The sequence below is a fragment of the Sebastes fasciatus genome, chromosome 19, assembly GCF_043250625.1.
Source record: "Sebastes fasciatus isolate fSebFas1 chromosome 19, fSebFas1.pri, whole genome shotgun sequence".
Lineage (NCBI taxonomy): Eukaryota > Metazoa > Chordata > Actinopteri > Perciformes > Sebastidae > Sebastes > Sebastes fasciatus.
The window spans coordinates 23,732,987-23,754,073 of record NC_133813.1 but is presented as its reverse complement, the minus strand read 5'-3'; the positions used below and the strand labels follow the sequence as shown (position 1 = coordinate 23,754,073).

Genomic DNA, 21,087 nt, shown 5'->3' with positions numbered 1-21,087 from the left:
CATATTCTGTTATAACTATTATTATAATCTGAATTAATTTGGAGTTTTAATATGTTAGCTAAATCAACTAAAATGAAATTAAAAACCTAAATTGAATGTAATGCAAAATTAATATTCTGTAAATCATGATGACTTGCCAATTTACTGAGGGGATTGACAAAACTTTTATTTTAAGATTTTATTGAAATATTTTGGCAAATTCTCCCAGACCGATTGCTGCCTCTATCCAGGATCATCCTCCGTTGTAACACCTGACAGTGTGACATCACCTTGTTCATCTCCATTGACCTCCTCCCATCTAAGTCATGGACCACTTTGCTGCAAGATATTTTGTGGTATCTAAAATTTCATGTCAGACTATTCTGTCTTTATTTCTGTCACGGTGCGGCGCTGACAGAGTGAAACAGCCGGAAACAAAGAGAGGCATCAGTTACTCAAGTTGGGGTTAGTCATCATAAACATTTGCCCTAAATCCCCTGTTTAACATCTGCTGACTTTAAATGAATCTCCGCACAAAATAGAAACTGGCAAACTCCCATCGTGTCCCACTCGCAGAGGGACTGGAGGATTAGAAGAAGTGAAAAGGGCACATATCCACATTTTTTCCAAAGGGAAGCATTCAAAGCGTTCAGGGACTGGAGGAACTGGGGCAGCTGCTGACAACAACCCTGTGACGGAGGAACCCCATTTGTTGGAAAAACATGAATGAACGAAGCACCGCGAGTAGGTGGAATGGGTGTGATTTCTACAGTGTGTGTGTTTTCCCTTTGGAGTGGATTCTGCTCTCTCTGCACACTTCAAACATAATTCTTGAGTAAAGTGCATGCTTCAGCTAAGTTTGGATTTACTCGGCTTTGTGCATGTGAGGACAAATGCAGTTTCTGACACAAGGGAAATGTGTGATTTAATGGGTAAATTTTCTAAAGCCCCTTTGCTGCAATTCTCCCTCACTGGCAGGGATACACACAGCGCATCAAAGATACACTCTATTCAGTAAGTTCTAGTGTTGACTCAGCAGTAACAATGGGGCAGAAATGAAGTTAGAAGCACTACCAAAAGAATATTCCCCCATGTCGAATTACTGGAACATTCTCTGAGATGTTTTGAACCCCTTTAATATCTTACTGACTAATGATTGCGGAAAGAGCATGAATCAAGGTGTACATGTTTATCATTATATCTATCATGGGGACAGATTTTAGGCAGTGGGCTTCCTCCAGTTCTGAAAATTGAAGCCAATGCGGAAGTGCCTTAAACTTGCATTCTTTCTGACAGCCAGCAGGGGGCGACTCCTCTGGTTGCATAAAGAAGTCAGATTGTATAGAAGTCTATGAGAAAATGAGCCTACTTCTCACTTGATTTATTACCTCAGTAAACATTGTAAACATCAGTTTATGGTCTCAATCACTAGTTTCAAGTCTTCTTCAATACAGCATGATGTTCATTTAGTAAATTATGGTCCCATTTAGAGTCAAATAGACCATAAAGCAGGGGATGCTTTTGGGGCGTGGCTACCTTGTGATTGACAGGTCGCTACCATGGTGTTGTCCGGTCTGGGAGTTGTCCGTGTTTTTGTCTTAGAACTTTAACCCTTTCATAGTGTGTTTTCAGTTCACGAAAGTTGATTGTATCATTTTGGTCGCCTAAAAATGTCTTATTCAGCGTTTGGTTGTAGCTCCACCCTATCGTGTTACTTCTGGTTGCAAAAAGCCAAGATGGCGACGAACTCGAGGCCTCAAAACAGCAGTCCACAAAACAACGGGTGACGTGACGGTAACTATACGTCCACTTCTTACAGAGAGGCTAAGTCGCACCCCTTCCGGTGGACCACCATGGGACCTTATTTCGAAAAAAATCTGAACAGTAGTCACCGGCGAGAGACGAATATTTTGTTGAACCTATTTGAATTGCGCCATGAATCACACATATGATGTTTGTCAATTTAAAAAAAATATTTTGCAAGTCAAGAAAGTCAGTTTGTTGTAAAACTGTTGAAGTATCAGACTGTGGAAATGAGTAATTAGAAAGACGACACACCCAAAAGTCTCGTAAGTGACGTCTCTCTCGCTGAAGCTACGACAAGTAGTGTGTTTCGTACTGGGATGAACTCACACGAGCAACAGGTCTTACTCGTTCTTTCGCTTCCCGGCTGATTCAGAGACCAGGAGTCTCTGGATATAACACATCAGGTAAGATAACGTTTCATTTAGCTAGCTAGCTAGTGTTGGTGACGTATATTGTGCGAGACAAGAGATGTAGTTCACTGAGCGGTTTCTCACAAAACTAAATGAAACTATGAAAAACTGCGACTTCTTGACTTGCAAAATTATAGTTTAAATTGACTAACATCATATGTGTGATTCATGGCGCAATTCAAACGGGAACAAAAATATACTGTATCTGTCTCTCGCCGTTGACTACCCTACATATTTTTTTCCAAAATAAGGTCTCATGGGGTCCACCAGAAGGAGCGGGACTTCTTTTTTCTATATACAGTTTATGATGCTTTACTGTGATTCAGATATTCTTATTCATTTTTTTAATGTATTTATCTAATGCAGTGGTTGTCTGTGGAAGAATGTGACCCACATGTGTCTGCACATGTCTATCTATAGGAATGTGCCCTCCTTTCTTTTGCCAAAGTGAAAATACCCAAAGGACCTTTCCCAAGTGAAATGTACAGGACACTTTGTCTTTAAAGGCTCCCCTGCATCAGATAGAACACTACAAAGGCATCTCCCTTCATATCTCCTGTACTTGACAAAGCCGATTTGCATATAATTAAACACACTTGGAGTTGACTGAATACAAACTATTTGCCTCTAAGGTACTCTGGAGAAATGCAATCAAAAGTGAACTAATTTGTCTAGATGTAAAATGTTGTGATTAAACGTGTATTCTCTTGCCTTCAGGACACCGTTCGGGTTTCCATTTAATAAGAGATTACAGTAAACGGTTCTAATAACTGCACAAAGAAGGTGTACAGGAATAACTCCACAGTGCAGGACATGCACGCACACTTGCATGTATAATTTCACTGCGATGGTAACATCAGTGTCTGAAACCATGTCCACCCTAAACTGGCCAAATCTGAAAACACTGCGTGACCATAACGTGCGGCCACATAAGCATTTTAACAGCTAAATCTGTTTTTCAGCTTATTTCGGTCAGCAAGCAGCAAAACTGAGGCATCTAAGGTTGAGATGTGGATGAAATCACTATTTTATAATCACGCCGTTCAGGCTGTTCTCATATGCCGTTTGTAGCTATACCTATGAAAGTAATGCACTGTAATTCGTATATATCCCACCAAACCAATTTGTATGTAATTCACGTAATTGTGAACCAAGAAGTATAATGGGAGACAAACGCAGCATATAGGGAGAAGGTTGGGGTGGATGGGTGGTTCAAAAAACACTGGACTTTTGCCCAGGAGACCGCTGTTCGTTTCCCGTGTGAAACCAGAAATCAACGTTGATTTATTTGTCACGTAACTTACAGGGAAAATTTGCCAATTTTCCACCTTATCTCTACCTATCCGAGTTAGATATACTGTATAGTGTGAAAAAAGCCTGCAGCATGTTCTCTGTGTCTCTGGGGCACAGCTGCAAAATCTGTTGTTCTTCCGTACCTCAGTGACGTAACTGTGACATACTTGGGATATGGAAGAACTACAAGCTACTTCAGCTTGAACTCTGGTCTCCGCCTCTGGGTAGCCAGGGGGGGCATGATGTATGTAGATGCCGCTCCAAAACAGAACTTACTTGTTCTCTTTGCTTTTTGTTGCAAACTAGTTTTGTTTCCAACAGCGAAAAAGGCATCCAAAAATATGAGTGCGAGAGGATGTTATGGACGAGGATACATAATACAGTGTTTTGGCTGACTCGGATATTCAGCCATATTTATTCGAGTATACAGTCGAAGAAATGCAGCAGAGAGAGGCCGAGGCAAGCCGCTGCCGGCGGCGGCAACGAGCCGCTGCAGTGGGGCAGCTGCTCATTATCGTACATGTAGGCATAGCCGGCAAGGCTCTGCAGCAGGAGAAATCTGCTTTCTCGGTCAATATAGCGCGCACTGGTGAATTTATTTCTTCAGTGGACTACATTTACCATCAGCACTGATTGGACATGCACATAAAAAGGTGGCGAAATTTCCACTTCCGGATTTATGTTAACCCAAACTACAATCTTTTTCTACATCTAACTAAGTAGTGTTGTTTCCTAAACGCACAAAAAAAATGACAAAAATTATAACTTTTCATAAGATGTCATATACGAACCGTTGTATGAGGATACGTTGCACCATTGTATGACCAAAAACATTATTATTACTATATTATATCATATCATATATCACATAGGTTGATGACGAGCTGTGTTGTGTGATTAGCTATATTTACATTTAAATACTACATTTCCAAAGTTATAATCCTGTGTTTCTCTGTTAATTGTTCATTTATCTCTCGTCATGTGCTACGTTTGTCTTTTTTTCTCTTCCTGTAAAAAATGTATATATATGTATATGTATGTTTGATGACTCATCTTGACGGGGGCATTACATAAACGTATCCAATACAATGTGATTGGAAGCATCATATAACACTTCAGGTGTGTGATTAGATGTCATTAGGCAAAAGAGCGTGGTGGAGCATAGATCGTGTCTCCTCCTATGAGACTCACTAGACGGTTTATTTTGCTTTCTTATGAAAGAAAACAGCTGAAGCTTTAATAAGCATAATTAATTACCGGTCACAAAAAGCTTTAACACGTGGGCCAAGGAAATTCCCTACAAGGATCATTGCACGACTTAAATACTAATTGAAATTGGAAAAGCAATCAGTCAGGGTGTTTTTTTGTTTTTCTTTACCATGTCTATACTGATCAATACGCTGCTTCAGTCAATAAAGAACAATAGAGTTTGGGAATTGACTTATGTGATTTAGCTTGCTTTCCAAGCTGTTTTGTTATTGAACGTATTGAACACTGCAGTGTGTGTAAACGTGTTCATTCATCCAGCCGGGTGCACCTAATTGATACTGATCACGGGAGGAAACAGGCAAGGAAAGCGACACGTACAATGCCCATTGTGTTGCTGTTGAAAGCTACAATATTTGAACGCACATTCCTGCAGGAAAACACTGGAGCAGTAAAATATTGTTTGGAAGCTCAAGTATTTTATCTTTGAAACAATGTTTAAATCTGTTCAATTATTGGGGAAAATGTCATAAAGTTCACCCTAAAGTAGTTCAAATATAGGAGGATATTCAAATACGGGCCAAGTTCTGGGTCATTTACATTTCTGTGTAATCAGGTCTCACCCTTACCCTGGGCAAATATACACAAACACATATACAGTGTACATGGATACACACACACACATGCAGAGAGAGAAAGGCATGAAAGACTGTCAGCTTGTCCCTCGCTCTTTCTCTCTTTCATGTGCTGATGAAATGAACCCCTAATGTACAACAGGTGTGGCATCTCCACACAAGGCTATTTATCCCTTTTAATCACCTCGCAGCTAAACTGAAATTAACCGGGTTGGACTGCTTTGAAATGAATGACGTCACTGCTGTTCATCAAAAATGAAAGAAAAGAAAAAAAGCATTTGAATAATCTGCTAAAATCCATACAATTAAATGCACATTACAGACATGATTACATCACATATTCACAGCTCTGAATACTGCTCCACATGAATAGATCTATTTGGTTAGATTAACTCACACAGTTTTTGTGAAAAATGTCCCATATAGGCATTAGAGAACTTGACAGGAAAATAAAAATGATATATATGATTGAGTAGATTTCCCTAGGTAACGCCAAATTGGGCCACAGTCATCTCATTCACTGCTCCCCATCAGCCACCCTCTTAATCAGGGCACTGGAGTGAGCCCAGTGAGCACTTAAAGATCAGTTACAGTCCATCCTTAACACCACCACTGTGCTACATTATGAGTAAGGGATTAAACTCAATTTGATTTGATCCATTTTAATGCTTCCGAAAAGTATAACAGGTCTACAAATGTGATTTTTTTTTTCCCCAGAAGGAACAAGCAGCTGAAACTAAGAATCATGTTTTCGTTAGCTTAGAATGAGCCCTTCATATCTACATAGGGAGCGGGTCCTCTCCACGGAATCCACCATGTTGCTCCGTCATGTTTCTACAGTAGCCCGGTACGGACAAACCAAACACTGGCTATACAGCAACAGCCTTTTGCGTTTTCACGTTACCTGAATGCCACCGTAGTTCTCCGGCATGCTTGTGAAACTGCCGTAACGTGAGGCGCAGAGTGCAAAACCGTGGTACCGCCAGCCGCCGCCTGATTTCCGTTGCACTTAAAGTAGTGTTATTATGGTGAGGATGGTCTCTGAGCGAGACGAACGGCGTTACCACTGTTTTGCACTTGGCGGCACATGTTACCTCAGTTTTTGAAAGGGAGGAGTGAGCGGAGGGGTAATCAGTTGGTTGCAATCTGCAACCACACCACTAGATGCCGCCAAATCCTACACACTGTACACGGTCACTCGTGGTGATGAACCTACAGAGAATTATCACCCAACTCTGCAGTTTCCCATAGCTCTATGGAGCATTCAGCATCTGTCTGATCTGTAAATTCACTGTGCTGGTTCACTCTCATCACATTATTTTTGGTTGTAGAAGGCAACTATTTTCAGCAAAAAAAAGCTAAAAAGAATTCTGCCCGGCACCAAATAGCAGACAAAGTTAGTGACTACATAGTGGAGCATTTAGCAGCTAAAGTAGGGATGTCATGAGAACCTATACTTCGGTACCAAGTCGATGCCAAAATTCTAAAAATGTGACGGTACTCTTTTTCAACAGTACCGAAGGTACCGTACGATGCCTGTAATCAGGATCCGAAATTAACAAGCGCCAAATGCGGGTGGATTTTCCGTTTGGCCAGTAACTCTCTGAAGGCTTCTGTCTTCTGCTCTCTGTGTGTCGGAGTTATACACACACAACAGCGCCATCGAGATGTTGGGTTTGTTTACTTTTTCAGAGATCCTTTATTGATTTGTTTGAGAAGAGGATTCACTCGTGGGGGAAAAAACTGAACTGAACTGAATTTCTATCTTTTGTTGTTTATTCCTAACTCTCTGAAAAGTGGTGCTTTTTTTATCGTCATCAAAATATAACATTAGCATTTTAAATAAATATTGAATGGTCTAATGGTCTGTTATCGTGTCTGAATTTAAACTACTGCTTTCAATCTGAGGACATATATAGAGAGAGTGCATGTGTACGTGCGTACAGACTTTGCAGTTTCCTTATAGTCATTGAGCTATACCTGAGGAAGAAACTCTCATAATTTTTTTTTTTTTTTTTTTACCGTGGTATCGAATTGGGTATTGACAATCGTGGAAATTCACTGGTATTGGTATCGACTACTAGATTTCTGGTATCGTGACATCCCTAAGCTAAGAAGCCAGATATTTCCATCAGGGGTTGGTAGAGACCATAGACTGTATATCAGAAGTGGACGTAGTCACTGTGAGGTCACCCATTGGTTTGCGGACTGCTGCTTTGAAGCCTCGAGTTTGGCATTTTGACAGTCGTCATCTTGGTTTTTGGCCGTTGCCATCTTGTTTTTTTTGCAACCAGAAGTGACACGTGAGGGTGGAGCTAAGTACAAACGAACAATGAATAAGACATTTTTAGGTGACCAAAAAGTTTATAATTAACTTTCATGAACTGAAAACACACTGTGAAAGGGTTAAAGTTCTATGACGAAAACACGGACAACTACCAGACCTGACAACGCTGTGGTGGCGACCTGTTAATCACAAGGTAGCCACGCCATAAAGCGTCCCCTGCTTTATGGTCTATTTGACTCTAAATGGGACCATAATTCACTAAATGAACATCATGCTGTATTGAAGAAGACTTGAAACTAGCGATTGAGACCATAAACTCATGTTTACAATGTTTTCTGAGGTAATAAATCAAGTGAGAAGTAGCCTCATTTTCTCATAGACTTCTATACAATCAGACTTCTTTTTGCAACCAGAGGAGTCGCCCCCTGATGGCTGTTAGAAAGAATGCAAGTTCAAGGCACTTCAGCATTGGCTTCACTTTTCAGAACCAGAGGTTGCCCACTGGTAGAGACCAAAGAGGGAGATACAAGGAGAGTGAATATTGGACTTAAATGATGCTCGGTATCTGCTGGATGCTAAAATGTAAACACATTTATTTTAAAGGAAAACTGCTCAGTACTTTGTACTGCGCGATGGAAGCTGAACATAAACAGAAATATGTCAGTGAAAAGAAAAACTAGAGCAGTTGCCTTTCCAACCTCAGATCACACTGAAGAATTTGAGAGTATTTGTCTTTATATGTAGTTTTTATACATCGCTGCTGTCACCACTCCACAGGTCAACTGGCACACTGAGAAAATACTCGCGATCCTCAGGACTCAGCGTTTCAAATGATCACAACAAATACAAATCACAAGGCAAAGCTTAGTTAATATACGGTATATGAAGTGCAGCAACAGAAACCTTCTTTTGCGAAAAAATATCTCTCTTTTGGCTTAACTGAACAGAGCCAAGCAGGGCTTAAATTGCACTGAGTTGACACTCCACTAAAGCGGTGCAACTATTCAAATCCAGCTAGATAAAAGGCGGCATTAAACTTGCCCAAAGAAATGTAAGAGCTTAGTGGGAAATCATGCCGATGGTAATGGTAATGTGAGGTGCAGGACAGTGTGTGTATGCTTGGAAGTGTGTGGTGTGGAAGTCTGTGATGCACAAATATATGCATTCCCATGTGTTCATGTGTTCTCTGATTCATCTTTGGCACAAAGGAAATTGGAAATGCTCCTACAGTAGATGTGCGTGTCCATGTGGCATACCTGTTCGAAATGCGGATAGGAAGGCTCCCTCCTGTTAGGCTGGAGCTGCTTGTCAATGTTGTCCTTCAGGCACTGACACACACGCCGCTTCTGGTCTGCTGAATAGGCTTCCAGGCTGAGCAGGCAGTCACACTTCTAGAGACAGAGAAGGGAGAGAGAGAGAGAGAGAGGGAGAGGAGCAAGAGGGGTGGAGGAAGAGACAGCAGGCAATTAGGCATCTACTGTCAGAGGAGTGAAGAAGAAGAAGTGTCCCCTGATCTTTGGATAGTGGAAGGGTTCAAGATGGGTAGAGCAAGAGAGCACAAATTAGAGGATTACACTGTACTGTATGTAAAAGACTCAAAGTCTTTAACCTTAAGACTAGAGCTACCTGTGTGTGTGTGTGCAGTATCAGCGGTGTGGTACTGGATGTGCCACGTGCGTGTCATTGTCTGCATGTTTTATCTGAGACTTCTCTTTTTTGCACATCCTGAACTTTGTTTTCATGACACCACAGGCTGTAAAGTGGCGCTGGGTAGCAGAAACGCCAGCATTAGTGAAATTAGATAATGGCTAGCATCCACTTCAGGCAGAATTTGATATGCTGACAAAATGATTACGTGACCGATACGGCACAATGCCACTCCTAAAAGAGTACAAATCAATACACACCCTGTCGGGAAATACACAAGGATAAATATTTTACAAGCAGCGGTTAAGGTAGACTTGGCAGAGCTTGGGCAATTAGCTTTTCACTCAAAAAAGGACAAAAACATCGCTCAGCTGACTCTCTAGGACATCCAGAATCTGTGTTTGAACTCACTGATGTCCAGATTAAATCTCTAATAGGGAAATGGCCCTGTTTGTTTCTTTTTTGGTCACGATCCCAGCAATGCACTCTTGATAAAAGACAGATCTCATGAATCTTTTATACACACAAATCCTAATTTGGCTTCCGAGAAGACATCTTAAAAGGTTTAAAGAGGAGGGTTAACGGGAGTATAATGTCTAGGATATGAACATATTGTGTCAGTTAGTGTCATTTTGTTTGTCTCTGCAGTGACAGCAATGTTTACATCTGTTTACACACCTTTTACAACAGAAACAGAGTGTCGTTTGGGCTTCGGTGGAAATACTGAATGTAGTAAATGCCTCCTTGTTTCATCTCCTCACACATATAGACTCATATAATTCAGTGCACACAGGTACAGCATGTTTCTGACATGACAATGCATGGCTATAGTCCGAATTATAGAATCACCTAATTGCATTTTCTATCCATACATAAAATATATTGTTCTCCGGGTACCAACTATCAAATCACTGCCCAGTCATTTGTGCACTCAAACACCCATCAGCTCCTCTCATCCACCTTCGCCGCCAAATTCAGTTGAAGAATAGTTTTCATTATTCCGTAACGTTTCTGATTAAGGTGTAAAATGAAAGGATCCTTTTGTGCTCAACTGCAATTTCTTTTTCTATTTCTCCGCTTTCCAATTCGATCATTTCCATCTACCTCGGTTGCTCTGCTTCCGGCGGTGTCGGGGAAAAAAACATTTGTATCCTGACATTTTTGGGCACGAGTCAGGCTATAAATAGGATTTTTTCCATTTTGTGCAAGTCTTCCGAGATTGACTGGAGTCCTTCGGGCTTCCCCTTGACGCTCACTGCCCTGGTCAGTGGTGAATCACGATGCTAGTTTATTTGCCTGTTTCCTGGCTGCATGGGCTACTGCGTGCCGTGTTGTGTTGCCATCCCTCGGACTATCTGTCGCTTTTAATGTCACTCAATGTCCTGGTGAAGATGGGGATGCTGCTGTTGTAGGGTCTAGTGGCACAGAGTGTTTGCTGGTTAAAGCCTGTGTCAGTTAGTGATGCTAATGCAGGATAAAAAGGCATTGAAGGCTGCATTAATGGTAGCAATGTCAAGGCTGTTTTGCCTTGATGTATTATAAAATGCACTGCATACAGTACAAGGCACAGTTGTGTGTAAATGGAAAGTGTTGAATGTTAAAGGGACTGTATGTAACTTTTTACATGTATAAATATTTTTCTATTGCCGATGTGTGAACAGGTTGTAACCTAACCTAAAAAAATGAGACCTTCTGTGTTTCCTCTATGGACTGCTTTTTATGTGAAGGACTCGGGCCGGTGTCCCAGCGGATGTGACGTCATGCACGCTCACGTGTGCCTACTCTCTTCAGCGCAGCTACAGGAATAGACAAACGACCAGCCTCCACCACAACTCAGACTTCAACACAAACTCCACGGAAGCACGAAAAACAAAGTTATATCTTGTGAAGCCTGTCTTGCAAAACAGGAATGTGAACAACATCAAGGAAAAACTAGTTTTGTGTGAGGGTGTGTGTACACGAAAGTCAGTGGTGAAGCAAAAGACAGCGAGCGGGGGTGGCGAAACGAGCGAGCAGCGGAGAGGAAGAGAGTTCGTTTAGCTTTGAAGACATCAAGTGAATGTAAGGTTGAATTTGCTGTTTGGGCAGAAATAAATGCTGCAGCTCCTCCAGACCAACAGAGGTTTCCCGTGTCTTGTTTCCCTGCTGCTGAGTGAAGAGATGGGGGTTAACTCTGAGTGACGTTATTGACTCCGGCCCAGGAGACTGAGTATCTCCCCTGTGGCTTCTGACCACAGTCGGGAGGCTGAAGCAAGAAAAGTTAACACTGCTATCAACGTCGCCCGGGCCTTCGAATCGTGGAGGGACCTTCGTTTGGTAAGCTAACATTACTGCCAGGCATGTGAAACATATAGTGATATTGTTGTTTTAGCTGTCTAATGTTGCTAAACGTTAATCAACATGATGCCTGTCAGTTATGTTCAGTCTTGCGTGTGTCGCCTCACTGTTTTGACCGATGCTCGCTACGTAGTGCGAGGACAAGCGCGAGCAACAGGACGCTGACTGCTGTCGACTTAACGGCCACAGGTGTCACTGTTAACAAGCAATTTCTAATTCTTCCATAGAGTCCCTTTAAGGAGAAGGGGAACAGAATATTTTTTTGCCGACTCACCTCAAAACAAAAGAGGTACGGTAAGAGAAAGAAAAAAATAACGATGAAGAAATAAAGTCAAAATTGGAGAAATGAAGAGACAAAAACGAGATAGAGAAGCAGGTTGGATAACAAAAGCCTTTATGAAACTGAGCCTGACCGTTTTCAATTGCACCACGAGATGATGAAATAGCAGCTTTTTCAGAGCGGACAGAAATCAATGCTGATGTTCTTTGGTATCCATCATTTTGACTGAATCTGAGTCTGTAAGGGTGCAGCAGAGGCCCGTAATACTTGGAGCGCATGCACACACACTGACTTCAATGTAAACAACTAGCCCACAGGAGAACCGTCATGATATTGCTGTCAGTGAAAATCTCATAATTCTATCTCAGGTTATTTTCCTTCGGGTCAGGAAAGGTCAGCAAAAACTCTTCAGATCCCCCCCCCATGGGTAAAGTGGAGATTGCACGATCATCAAGCTGTAAAGCTTCCTGTATCCCTCGGCTCCTGGGAAGGTGACGTTTTGAGGATAGATTATTGCTCACTTGAAATGTAAGGCTATGATCACAAAGGATGTGGGGCTCTATGTATGGCAATTTTCGTCGGCCCACCACTTTGGTCCAATTTAAAATATCTCAAAAACTATTTGATGGATTGCCATAAGTTCTTTTAACAAACATTAATGGTCCACAGAGGATGAATCCTTATGACTTTGGTGATCCTCTGACTTTTCCTCTTGCATCAGCAGCAGGACAATGTTTTCAATCATCCAGTGAAATATCTCAAAATGGACTGGATGGTTGGCAGGAAATTGGGTAAAGACATTCATGGTTCCAAGATGATCCGAAAGACCTCTGCTAATACCCCGACTTTTGCTCTATAGCTTCATCATCACGTCAATGATGAAATGAAAGGATTTTGCTAAAGGCATTAGCTTGCTAACTAATTGACATCACTTGATTTCATGGTTGCCTAGAGACAGCGAAGCAACACTAGCCTACTTATGCAGACACCAAATTGAGGTGGAGCAGTGTGCAATCTGAATTTATAAAAAAAATGACACATGGTCACAACCCAAGCCAGCTAACCTTCAATCATGTAATGCTAATGACGCCCGTTAATGCCAGAAATGTAACACACGTGCAACCCAACACCTCCCAACACACACACACACACACACACACACACACATCTGCTAATATTCCATAGAAATGATAATGTGATTCAGTTCTGAATATGATTTCTCCGTTTCTCTGTCTTCCGTATCCTTCGAGCTTCAGTTTATACAGTAATTATTTGGGATGAGTAATACTGTAAAAATAATGCTCAGGCTTTCCAGAAAACATTGCCTCATATGGACAGGTTTATCCAGGCATCTCCCCACTGTCCCACATTAGACAAAACACATCTGCGATGGAGCAGATCAGCGTCCCAGAGGCATGCATGCACCTGCATACACACACACACACACACACACACACACAATCATCCAGCTTTAAAGTACCAGTTTGAACTCTCTTACAGTACAGTCTTAACCCATTTGTGCCCAAAGACTATATTTAGTATGACAAGGAGAAATGCCATAACATTTGTTCTGATTAGTCAAAAGTTTAGAAATGTGGCAAGTATCTAACAGTACAACTTTGACATTTTTAGATTACATGAAAAATCACACTTTTATTATCAAAATCAGGATTTTTGAAAAATTAGGAAAAACACTAACATTGTGGTTATTAAATGTTTTCCATATGAAATATGGATATACACTGCATACAGTATGTGTGCATGTCTTTGATATTCAACTTGTTATGAGTTCATAGGTACCAAATACTTGCTTGTGCTACTTGTAGTTTCTGAGATAAAACCATTTTCTTATCATAATAAATTTATATCTAGTATAGTAACTTGTCTATTGCAAAATAGGGATGCAACAATCCGACTTTCTCAGTCTCGATACCGGTGGCGATACTTGGGCCGATACCGAGTACTGATCTGATACCAGTGATTCATTAATAAGCTGTAGGCCTCACTGTGTGGAAGTGACTGGGATCATTCTTTTATGTGTAACGAAACATCAGGCTTGACTTAAACATTGCTTTCCTAACTTTGTAAAACAAATTGTGACCAATAAATAAATAGATATTAATATATTTAATTGTGCTTTATTATTAAAATAATAAATTGTACACCAGTAACTTGGTAAAAAATCTTAAAAAATGAAAAGGAATTACAATTCAAATGTTAACCTTTATAATGCAGCAACAAATTGGTCAAAACTTAAACAGGAATTTAAAATTCCAGTATATAATGTATATAGTATATAAACATAGAATTGAATTGAATAAGTCGGCCCCATTCTCACCGATATCTGATCCAGCTATTTGAGTCAGTATCAGCCCAATATCCGATCCGGTATCGGTGCATCCCTTTTGCAAAACTAGCTATATTATAAGAAAAAACTAACTTTTTAGCCAAATGGTTTGACCGATTTTGAAAATGTCTTTGCAAACATAAAATGATTAAAAAATAAAACAAAAAGACAACCAGCTGGGAGCTCTGTGAGTCATAGCGAAGCACAGGCCTCACAGCTGCATGAGGATTTACACATCTTAATCTGTCAAAGATAGGAAGTGTGTGTGTTTACACTAGTCTCGGTGTGTAAATATAAGGCACACGGTGCATACTATACTGTAAACCACTTACTGACATCATGCACATTTTGTCTTGGGTAAAGAGCGAAGGGGGGATGGGGGAGGATAACAGATGATGATAGATGTAGAATAACATAGAGGTCACTCTTATTATGAGTAATACAGCACACACAGTAGAGCATTTCCTTTTGCATCACATCTTCAAAATGAATTATGCTCTGCTGCTGGGAGACTACTAATGATGATTTATTTGTCTATCAATTCCACCGATCAATTTCCTTCTCTCTCTCTCTCTCTTTCTCTCTCTCTCTCTCTCTCTCTCCTGTTTACCCTTATTACACATTTTTGTACTGCGCTGTTCTACTGTGCATTATTGCATCTATCTGGGATAGTTTTCCTGACAGTGACAAGCACATCATCACATTACATCAGTTTAAATAATCAGTCACGCCAGCAAATGAGTAAACTGTTGACAGCTGCTCACAGGGCACATGTTTTAGCCAGCTGGAGCTTTCTATAATGTTGGCGCTGCAAGAAAAGCTGTCTCTTAGTTTGAAGCAACGATATTTCACTTTTGTCATGCATTCAGAATGTTGTTTTTTTTTCCTTTTTGGGGTTAAAACTCAAAATACCAGTAACTTTAAAATTTATTTTAATAACATCTTCATGTTGGGACCAAATCGCCTTCAATATTTGGACTGTTTTGAGTTTGAAAGACTGGAATCTCCCTGACTCTGTGGAAGCAGGTCTTTGGGGAGTTTCATGTTAAGGTCATGTTGTTTCTTGGCATTAAACAGCATCCGGTCAGTGACCCCGGTTGCAGCCCTAGAAACAATAAGTTACCCTTTTCCAAGACAAAAAGTAATTTGTCAGTTTCAGCAGCAGTCAGGTCATAAATGAAGCCTTTATTACTGGAATAATAGAGTGACTATTTATCTTATTCATAGAATGATTACCCAAAGAACCGTATTAGCTGAAATAGCTAATGGTGCCCTTATTCCAGCTCCTATAGTTCATCCCTGTTTATAAATCCACCCGCCCAAGAGATAAACATGAGAGCTAATGAAACTAAATTCAATGAATGGCCACTGGCTGCCATGGAGTGGCTAAAAATACAGGCAGCATTTCCCCTTAATCAGATTGATTAAAGTGCTCCCTGGTTGAAGCCCTCCCCCTGAGCCATCTGGCAGATGAGTTTTCAGTGTGGCATTGGACTGCTGTCAACACGGCTCACCTAAGCTGCCTCAGCACAGGTTAGCATGGTTTCAGTGACAGCTAATGCTATTACATGTAATGCTATTGAATGGGCGGTAATAATGACCCAATTATGATGTTTTCCTCTCATGTGGAAAAGATCCCATATATATTATGAATGTTTTAAGGAAAGGTTTGACACTCCTTTCCAAGGGTTAGACAAGAAGACGGATAACGATCTTATATGCTTAATAGCAACCCTGTCTCCCACAAAATTACATTCCCATACAACTAAACTGCATAACCAAAATACGTTTTGAGGGAAACGTATTTTCTCCCGGATTACGTTCGGAGTTTTAAACCGTTTTAAACCGTTTTAAACCGTTTTAAACCGTTTTAAACCGTTTTAAACATGTGATTAATGTTGTAAATTGAAACAAAACCAAATAAAAATGCAACAAAACTATTTAGTTAGGTTCAGGCAACAAAACTACCTGGGTAGGTTTAACAAAAAAAACATCATGATTTGGCTTAAAATGAAATGAAAACGCAATAAATGACTATGTTTCACATGGGACAAGAGCTGCGATCTCCTTGGGGAAAGTCCAGTGTTTGTTGGACCCATCCATCCCGTTATTATGTTATCTTCAATAACATTGAAGCACTGCTCCCAGTAGACCACATACACACCAACAAGTGACAATAACTGCACTATACTGTACACCGACTATCTATCAATACTACTCAGGTCCAACTTCAATCATACTGTGCAATATTTTAAGGTGCAATTTCATTCCAATCACTGTGCAATATCATATTTCCACCTGTGCAATTGTGTTAATAGCCTGTTTTATTGTCAATACTGTATATATTGTTCCAATTTTTTATATTCCCCTTGTTTATATTATTCCTATTTTCATATTCCTCCTATATAAATTGTTCATATTTTATATGTCTGTCTACTTTTGATTTGCTTTTTGCACTGTGTTGTATCTTGATTTTTTTGTTTTTTTATTGCTGCTTCTTGTTTCTGCACTATCCCCTTTGCTGCTGTACACTGCAAATTTCCCCACTGTGGAACTAATAAAGGAATATCTTATCTTATCTTATCTTATTTTTATTCAACTTATTTTCATTCATGGTCGCTCGATATATTACGTCACCTGCTCTGCGCGTCGCTCGTTGTACTGCGTCACTCTCTGCAGTCGTCCGTAGACTCACAAAGGTATTTGTGATACGTAAAAGACAAACGTATATCCGGACGTAATAAGGAAAATAAGCTTCCTTCCAAATGCAATTGAGAATGCAGTTTAGTTGGATGGGAACGTAATTTTCAAGACAGGGCTGTAAATATGGAGCAGCTACCAGCTGATTAGCTAAGCTTAGCCTAAAGACTTGAAGAAGTTACATGCCACAGTATTTCTGGGGCGTGAGCAGGGATTTCCTGGAGTCTTACCATCAACATGAGGGTGCCAGGCAACCAGAGGAGACTCCAAAAAGTCACTGCTTCCGCCCAAGAAATATTACATAATCCAACACAACTTGGCACTTTGGTTTGTGTGTGGACTAAACAAGATGTAAGTAACATGGTAATAAACAAGCTTCAGAGGTGCTGGAAGGGGGATTTATTTGACCATTGGACAGAGCCAGGCTAGTTGTTTCCCCCTGTTTCCAGTCTGTATGCTAAACTAAAATAATCCACGGTTGGCTGTAGCTTCATATTTAGTGCACGTTAGGAGTGGAATCAATCTTCTCATCTAACTCTTGGCAGTGAATAGGCATATTTCCCCAAATGTCAGATTATTGCATTAACATGGATATTTTCAGATCTTTTTTTGGATTCACATTCAAACATGATATGAACCGAGATATCTGACAATGCAAATTGATTTGTTTTTAGGTTATCATAATTTGCTTGGAATTCTTGAAAATTTTTCCTCAACTACCAGAGATGAAACAAAGTGCTAGTAGAGCGCCGCCATGGGCTGCAAACCCCTCCCACCATGACCGTCCCACCTGACCCTCCAGCCCCAGACCCTCCAAGCACTTATCCAAACTCCAACCCTCAGGTCTAAGCTTCAATTATCACCTTCTTGTTTGCACCCATTGCAAATGTGCAATTAGTTCTGCTTTTGGGACGGAGTTCATTGAGGTTCACATGTGAGAGTGCACACATTGGACGCAGATATGGCTCGCCAGCACGTAGCAAGAAAGTGAGCCGATGAGAAACACACGGAATAAAAAGTGGAATCCTCTCAATGTAATGTGCACACCACTGAACATGAGTGCACTAAAATGAGTACACATATCCTCAATGTGGCAATGGTAATCTCCGTAGGGCAGTAAAATAGGTCTAAATGAAGACATAATGCCTCCGACTGCACTACAGGATTGTGATAATGATGGTGAGAATACAACAGAGATGATAAAAATATTGTAAATCTCTATAATAGCTTTTTCCAGTACTTCCCCAGAAACACCACAGTAGCAGGAATGGTGAAATATAAAATGGAAATCGCCTGTTATATCAAGAGTTCATATCAAATCCAGCCACGCTTCTCAGAGATCAAAGGTTTTTTGTTCCCATATAAATTCCCTATACACCGTCACACTAAACAGCGTCATACCCTATTAGTCATAGCACATGCATTGGTGCTGAACATAGTATCGTGACTAATCACTCCATCACAATTGAGTTAGTTACAGATAAAACTATACCAGCACGTCATCGTCCTATTATCTCATAGTCTTACTTAAGCCATTACTCTTCTGCTTAAAACCTTTAGACAAAACCTTCATCTTCTCTGCCATTTCTCTGCAGCGGGCTATAAGGTTTCACTTCTAAGCATTGGAGGCTTTGTAACTGTAGCATTTAATGGGTTTATGGCTTCGACTTAAGTGACGTGTAAACAAGAGCTAATGATGCTTAAGTAGCTTGCTGATTCTTGGTAAAGTACTGGATGTGGAGGCCACTTGACGTTCTCTTTTCCTGTTACTTTCTATATCATCTCATCATTTCACATCAGTTATTCATCGTCTTTTTGAGTTCCTCCTACTCACTTTGTAGCCATGCTAGACCAACACATTCTTATTCCCAACTTGTCCAAATACAGCCACTTGGTCAGTGCCCCTCAGCATTGGAGACCGACACACAGGGGTACCCGTCTTCCGTTACTTTTGGACGGACCAGGGACGGCGTGTCAACATCCGTCGTTACATGCGTAGTGTCCTTTCAAAATAAACTTCCGTTTTCACGGGAAGTTATGTTTAGGCAACACAACCACTTAGTTAGGGTTATGAAATGGGCGTGGTTGACGTGGTTGACGTGGTTGACGTGGTTGACGTGGTTGACGTGGTTGACGTGGTTGACGTGGTTTCACACAGTCCACGAACACCGGTCTCCTGGTTGAAAGTCTTGTGTTTGTTTGACCCATCCATCACCCATCCCGCCCGCCCTGAGCGAACTCTCACGCTAGTAATACTACGTCACTTGCTCCGACCGTCGAGTAACACCGTGGGTGGGTTTACAATGGAGTTAGTTGAAAGCCTAGTCGTCACATACTGGCGCTAAAGGGTGCCTCCGTGCGACCGGGTTGTCTAGACTAATGCCATGGATCTGGGGATGACTGGTTCACCAATTTAGTCCAGATTGAAATATCTCAACATCTAATGGATCCATTACCAGGAAATTTTGTACACACATTCGTGGTCCCAGAGGATGAAAGACACCTACTGATTTTGGTGATCCACAGACTTTTTCTCTATAGCACCACCATGAGGTTGACATTTTTGGTTTGTAGTGAAATGTCTCGGCAACTATTGACTGTATTGCCACAAGACTTTGTAAGGACATCTACGATGATCAGACGTTGTATCCTAATGATTTTGGTGATCCCTTGACTTTTCCTGTAGCGCTAACAGCAGGTCAAAGCTTTCACTTATGCAGTGAAATATCTCAACATCTACTACTACACAATTGTGTACAGATATGTGAATGGTAAATGGATTTGCATTTATATAGCTTTCTAGTCTTCTGACCACCATCAAAGCACTTCACACTACCTGCCAACATTTACCCCACTGGACAGAGGTTGCCACCCAAGGTGCCAACCTGCTCCTCAGATTCTAATCTAATCATTCACACACACTCACACACCCATGGCACAGCCTTCAGGAGCAATTTGGAGTTCAGTTTCTTGGCCAAAGACACTTCAACATGCTGACTGGAGGAGCTGGGGATCAAACAGCAGACATTCCAATTATAACCACAGCCGCCCTTATGCATGTGACGACATCAGGATGTCTGGAGAGGTCAGGCTGAGGTAATGGAGGTCAAGTCTGGTACCCATGCATGACTGTCTCATGACTGTCATTCCTACACATAGGAGTCTATATAATCAAAAGCATATGGTTGGGTATGAGTGTGTTGGTGGACACAATGAACAATACAATACAATCTAATACAAAACATGCTAAAAACACACTTCAGGTTGGAGTTGACCTCTAGTCCCTGTAATGCTGGGGTATGAGTTCTGGCTTCATGCTTGATATCATATACATATAATATCAAGCATGTGGTCTCAAAGGTAACCCTTAATGGAGCAACTAACTGTCAATAAATTGCACCACACACACAAACAAATCTACATTTTATATTCCACAAAAAAAAGAAAGCATGGAATGTAATTTCCTCCCAACTCAGTGGCTTTCCCACACTCTTTCATCTATTTCTAGTTTGTTTCTCTGGTATCCAGCTCAGAGCTCTTCTGTGGTTTGCCCAGAGAAGAACACAGCCATGAAAAGAGCATGTAAAACCGGAGTCCTTGGCCCGAGGTACTTCCTATAGCCCACCGGGGAGGATGATTAGCACATGACAGGGCCTGGAGGAAGGTTTCTGAAGGCATGTACTGTTTCCAAAAACTTTTCGCAGTCTGCTTTTTTTAGCAACAGCAGTTTTGCGTGTTTCTTATCGTCATGATTATTAGCCAATCAGCGGGTTCAGCGATCCTTCGGCTTTTTTTTGTTTTCACATGAGTGTGTCAGTTGTGCTTCTGTTGCATAAGCATGAAATCATCTCGAGCCTTAGATAAGATTAGCAAACAGGTCAATGCACATCGTTCTTTACATTAAATTTGTGATTTTGACATCAGATACATCAGACATCAGATAATGGCTGAGTTGTTGGAAAAACCTTTTATCGTTAATTGATTGTTAAATACTGTCAGTACGTACATACCTATAATAATTAATCTGGCACACCCCCCCATAAAAGCCAGTGAATAATTCAGACGCTTACCGCAGCATTACAGGGACGCTTACATGTTACCATTTGCCCTTCACCTGATGGAATAAACCACAGTTTAGTGCAGCTCGGGAGAAGTCTTTC

At 40.9% G+C, this 21,087-nt stretch overlaps 1 protein-coding gene across 8 annotated transcripts in view; it reads right to left on the bottom strand.

Moving 5' to 3' along the window:
• The window catches only part of rgs3a (regulator of G protein signaling 3a), a 187,640-nt gene that overhangs the window by 71,856 nt on the left and 94,697 nt on the right, over positions 1-21,087 (bottom strand). For all 8 annotated transcript variants that reach the window (XM_074617362.1, XM_074617364.1, XM_074617363.1 and 5 more), the window contains one exon: positions 8,873-9,007. In XM_074617362.1, coding sequence (XP_074473463.1) covers positions 8,873-9,007 — 135 coding nt within the window. The remainder of the gene's footprint in view (positions 1-8,872; positions 9,008-21,087) is intronic.